General features: G+C 36.6%; 1 protein-coding gene across 1 annotated transcript; it reads right to left on the reverse strand.

The window, feature by feature from the left end:
- Window positions 1–746: 746 nt before the first annotated feature.
- On the reverse strand, window positions 747–3,465 carry LOC21393414 (protein NUCLEAR FUSION DEFECTIVE 4). The gene is made up of 3 exons (XM_010088660.2): window positions 3,430–3,465; window positions 1,874–2,805; window positions 747–1,621 (listed from the first exon to the last, which is right to left on the reverse strand). The coding sequence occupies exons 1-3, from the start codon at window positions 3,463–3,465 to the stop codon at window positions 1,123–1,125; spliced, it is 1,467 nt and encodes a 488-aa protein (XP_010086962.1). The 3' UTR covers window positions 747–1,122.
- Window positions 3,466–3,545: the final 80 nt, after the last annotated feature.

Genomic DNA, 3,545 nt, shown 5'->3' on the forward strand with positions numbered 1-3,545 from the left:
TATATATATATATATATATATCTATTTGAAATTGGAATCATGTTATTTTCATAAAGTGAGGAATCAAAATCCATTTCAGATTATCTTTGAATAATTCATTCTGGTTAATTCTAACCACAGTAAGAAAATACTGTGGTTAGAGTAACCAGAATGGTGTATATTCAAAGATAGATGAGATTATCATATAGAAAACGAAAGCATTCCATTTTCTTGAGCTTTGTATTGGCCATTCTTGAGTTTTTCACTTGTTCTTCTTTTGTTAATTGTAAGAGAAGGCAAATATCAGAAGGTTAAACTTGAGAGATGCATCCTTAATCCTGATCATCATGTCAAATATTTTTCGTATCAGAAGCGATGTCTAAAGTAGGATCTACCTTGATAGTTTGGACTCTTCTCCGTTTGTTTGTTTTTTTTTTTGTTTTTTGTTTTTTTTGCATTTTAATGAAGTTTTGTCTTGCACCAAGTTTCATCATAAAGAGGCCTTGGATGATCAATCAGTCAAAAGCTTTCTTTTCTAGCAGTGCCATGGATTTTTCTTTCCAGAATCTAATGTACTTTATTGGTAACAATAATATCCTAGTGGAGAATATTTTTAAGCACAACTTCGGGTAAAATAATATAACAATAATAATAAATTTAAAACCATGATGTTCCTACAAATTGTAAAGAAACTACTTTTGAAACACAGGAAGACAAGTCTCCTGTGTTTCAAATTTCTGTGTTTTTCTTCACATTTCAGTAAACCGAAAACAAAATAATAAAAGTGTCGGAGTAATTTCCTTTTTCATGGAATTACAATGGAAAAGCCTTATCCATGAAGCAAAAATAAAACAAACTTACAAGTTTATGACATGATCTCTAATTGAATGAAACAACCTGCATATGTGAAAGAAAGTCTAGTTCACATAAATAACCAATTTTGGGAACGCAAAAATGCCAAATGAAAAAAGGAGTAACAAGTAGAAACAAACGGTTTATCTTGGCTAACCAATGCCGCAAAATATTTGGTCCACCTCTTCAACCCTCAGCAGATTTTCATCTGTGTCACAAGGATAAAAAGGATTCTCCTATATCTATTTGCTTGTACAGCAAGTAATCTCCATTTTCCGAAACTTTTGCAATTCAACTGTGAGAGTTTCCATACAGCTGGGCATAAACCCTCTTTGTCCGATGAACGACAATCAAACTAAGAACTGCTGCAATAATGCATAGCCCTGATAGGATTCCACAAGTGAGGGAATAGCAAATGGAACCCACACAAGTGAGCGAGTCATCATCCAGAAGAGGCTTGGTGAGCGCTGATGTCGGATATTGTCGCCGGTCTGCAGCTTGTTGCTCTGCGTAACGATCATATATGTTACTAGCAATGACTTCTGAGAATATTAGAGAACCAGTAGGACTTGCCAGTGTGAGGAAGTTGTACAAGGAACCGAAACTCTTCAAGCCAAAAAGCTCTGAAGCCGTAGCAGGCACAATTGCCCAGTGGGCGCCATAGCCAAGTCCTATCAATACAGTGACAACATAAATTTGCCCTGGCCATCCCAAAGCATAGTAGAGAAGCCCAATTGCCATGATGACCTGGACTATAGCAAGACCCACTGGTCTTGGGTAGGCAAAATCTCTGGTAAAACAACAAAACATTTCAATTAGAACCAGAAAAAAGAGAGTGACATTAATCTATTGGATTCAACTCCCCAGTCCCCCTCAATTTTGTCCTCTTTCATTTCTCTCCAATAATATTTATCACGTCAACTAAAAGGTCATGTCAATAAAAAATATTTAACTGACATGACATGATATTATTAGGGAGACACGGAAAAGGAGACTTGCGAGTCGAATCCGATATTAGCTGCAGAAAAGGATCAGAACTAACTTTATTATGATCTCGGAGAAGTAGCCCCCACCAACACGGCCAAGAAAGTTCCAAATGGCGATCATGGAAACAAAAATACTTGAATTTTTGTACCCAAGTGATTGAGTAATCTGACCAAGGTTATCAATAACTGTCACACCAGATCCAGAAGCCAGTATTAGGGATATAAAGATAAGCAAAAAATCTGCCTTTATTAATGCCTGTGTCAAGGTGAAGTTCTCTCCTCTACGAGGGCCTTTCCGCGGTTTGACCCTCACTGCTCCATCTGCTGCTGCTTGGACCAGTTTGGCCTGCAAGTGAGCAAGCCTCTTTTGCCTCTCTGAAGCTGGAAGTGTATCCACTTCAGGAGTCTTCTCGTCTTCGATTTCACTGAAAATGGCCTCACTCGATTCCTGTCTAGACACACCGGTTTCTTGTTTTTGTGCCTCAGCTAGTAGTCTCTCCTCTGCCGAAGATTTCGGTTCCAAGAAGAAAGCTAGTGTTATAGGGACTATAACTGGAAGCAGTACAAGAATGATTAGAATTACGGAGAGTATTGTGATTAAAGTTTGACTTAAGTTGAACAAATCCTCAAGTATTAAGACTCCCAGCATATAAGCTGCCAAAATGAGACAAACACAATAAGTGAATAAGAAGCTGGAGCCATCGGATGGCCTGACTTGTTTGTGACCTCCCACGGGTCGAACGATGAACATCAGAGCAATGACAACCATCGACGGACCAACTGCAATCATGAAAATTAAGGATGCTTCATTTGGGGCATTGATCATGGCATAAACCTGAGTCAAAATTGCACCACTCAGCCCGGCAAATCCTTTTAGTATCCCCACAATAGGACCGCGGCTTTTGGGGAAGTTCTGCACACAAGAGATCAAAGTTGCCGTGTTGAAGAAGGTCTCTCCATTTGTTCCCACATATATGCAAATGCAGAGCTGTAGACAAAAAAACTTGTTCGATATATTATGTTTCTTCTACTATAAATCATAGGAGTTTTGGAAAAAGAAAATAAAGAAACTTCAAAAACTGCTTGAACTGAAAAAAATAAACCATACCACAGTGTACAGAAAGTCAAGTATGATAAATTGTTTTACATAGGAGAATATCCACTCATTCTCAATATTATACAAAGGAAAGTTATTTTTTTTTTTATTATGTTCACAAAACAACTTATGGTTGGACCACAATTAGAAACATGGATTCAGCATAACATATTAAGGGGCAAAAAAAAAAAAACAAAAACCTCTTTCTTTTTTTAAATTGCAAGACTAAAGACCCATCCATGCAAAGCTGTAGTCCCATGATCATAAGCTTGTATGTTGCATTTCAATATGGACAATAAATATTGGCTGAAACCAAATTTCAGAGTTATTCACAGGTTGAACTTATTTCATTAATCTTCCAATTACAGTTTGTGTTGTTGTGGTCAAAGTAATGACAAATGGGCATGTCTAATTTTCCAATCAGAATTTGTATCAAATCATAGAAATCCACTTCGCTAATGATTTGAAAGTATCTCTACTTCCCAGCATCATTATTAATTGAACAGCAGATCAAACTGATCCAGAATCTGCATCACTTTTATCTCTCAACATATCCCCTTTCTGATCTTTTATCCTTCCCCTTAAAAAAAAAAAAAAAAAAAAAAAAAAAAAACCCCAAAAAAAAAAAAAAA

Source organism: Morus notabilis, unplaced genomic scaffold (genome assembly GCF_000414095.1).
Source record: "Morus notabilis unplaced genomic scaffold, ASM41409v2 Scaffold257, whole genome shotgun sequence".
NCBI classification, from domain to species: Eukaryota; Viridiplantae; Streptophyta; class Magnoliopsida; order Rosales; family Moraceae; genus Morus; species Morus notabilis.

Coding starts and splice junctions, on each gene's coding strand:
- LOC21393414 (XM_010088660.2), bottom strand. CDS start 3,465: ATGTTGAGAGATAAAAGTGATGCAGATTCTGGATCA. Junction 2,806..3,429: donor GTGATGCAGATTCTGGATCA/GTTTGATCTGCT, acceptor TTTTGTCTACAG/CTCTGCATTTGCATATATGT. Junction 1,622..1,873: donor TTCTCCGAGATCATAATAAA/GTTAGTTCTGAT, acceptor TTGTTTTACCAG/AGATTTTGCCTACCCAAGAC.